General features: G+C 63.3%; 1 protein-coding gene across 1 annotated transcript; it reads left to right on the top strand.

Annotated features, from left to right (window-relative positions):
- Window positions 1–303: 303 nt before the first annotated feature.
- On the top strand, window positions 304–1,076 carry LOC100282334 (uncharacterized). The gene has a single exon (NM_001155246.2). The coding sequence runs from the start codon at window positions 448–450 to the stop codon at window positions 787–789; it is 342 nt and encodes a 113-aa protein (NP_001148718.2). The 5' UTR covers window positions 304–447; the 3' UTR covers window positions 790–1,076.

Below are 1,076 nucleotides of genomic sequence, written 5' to 3'. Positions count from 1 at the left end.
CCTTATCAGGAACGGTACGGAACCTTCCCCCTCTCTGCCGGCGGTCCCACTCCCACCACACAACACAACGCGGCACGGCGCCCATAGAAAACCCGTCCGGCGGACGCGGGCCAGCCAGGCGTTTTGCCGGGCCCCAGTTGACAGTGGACTAGTGGACACACCGCGTTTTCCTGACGAGGCCGTGGGCCATGGCCAAGCCGACAACCAGTCTCCACCCTGGGACCTCCCGAGTCCGCCGTTCGGGTCAACTGGCAGCTGGCTGCCTGGCTATAAACACCCGCCCTCGCACCACCGCGGCAGGGCACGGCACACGTCTCGGCAGCCACAAGAAACCACCCCCTTCCGGCACACGGGCTCGACCACCTGACTCCATCACCGTGCCTGTCTGTGTTCTAGGGACAAGAAGAGCAGAGAGATCCAGGAGCGAGCAGAGGCGGGGAGAAGAGGATGAGCACCACAACGGCGTCGTCGCTGAACCCCAACGCGCCGCTCTTCATCCCGGCGGCGTACCGGCAGGTGGAGGACTTCTCGCCCGAGTGGTGGGAGCTCGTCAACACCACCGCCTGGTTCCGGGACCACTGCTTCCGGCAGCGCCAGCTCCACGAGGCCGCCTGCGACGACGTCGCCGCGCTCCTCCCCGACGACCTCCTCGACACCAACGACCTCTTCTACGCGCCCGACGTCGTCCACCACCAACCAGCGACGGCGCTGCTGCCCGGGTACGATGTCCTCGACGTGCTCGCGGCGCTGAGCCTCAGCTCCCCCAGGGCCATCCGCCAGCCTCGCTAGGAGAAGCCTGCTCATGGCGCCTGGCGGGCCACCACCTCCACCACGGCTGCTGTGCCTAGTGTAACCCCAAGCAAGGCTAGTCTGTTTCTGTGTATACAATACGACTGAAAAACTAGGAGAGGGGGGATTCGGCCAAGGCGGCCGGTGCTCTCTCCTCTCCTCGTAGCTAGTTTTTCCTCCTGTTCCAGCTCAGTTCTTGTTCATCCAGCCGTGTTAGGAAAACAAACCCAGCCCCGTGCCCATGTTGTTGAAAAATATATTAGTCTGGTATTTACAACTCTTCGCCA

The sequence above is a fragment of the Zea mays genome, chromosome 7, assembly GCF_902167145.1.
Source record: "Zea mays cultivar B73 chromosome 7, Zm-B73-REFERENCE-NAM-5.0, whole genome shotgun sequence".
In the NCBI taxonomy this organism is placed as follows: Eukaryota; Viridiplantae; Streptophyta; class Magnoliopsida; order Poales; family Poaceae; genus Zea; species Zea mays.
The sequence above is the reverse complement of the archived record's forward strand: the minus strand, read 5'-3'. Positions and strand labels throughout refer to the sequence as shown.

What these genes read in the sequence shown, in the direction of transcription:
- LOC100282334 (NM_001155246.2), top strand. Translation starts at nt 448, where the DNA reads ATGAGCACCACAACGGCGTCGTCGCTGAACCCCAACGCGCCGCTCTTC.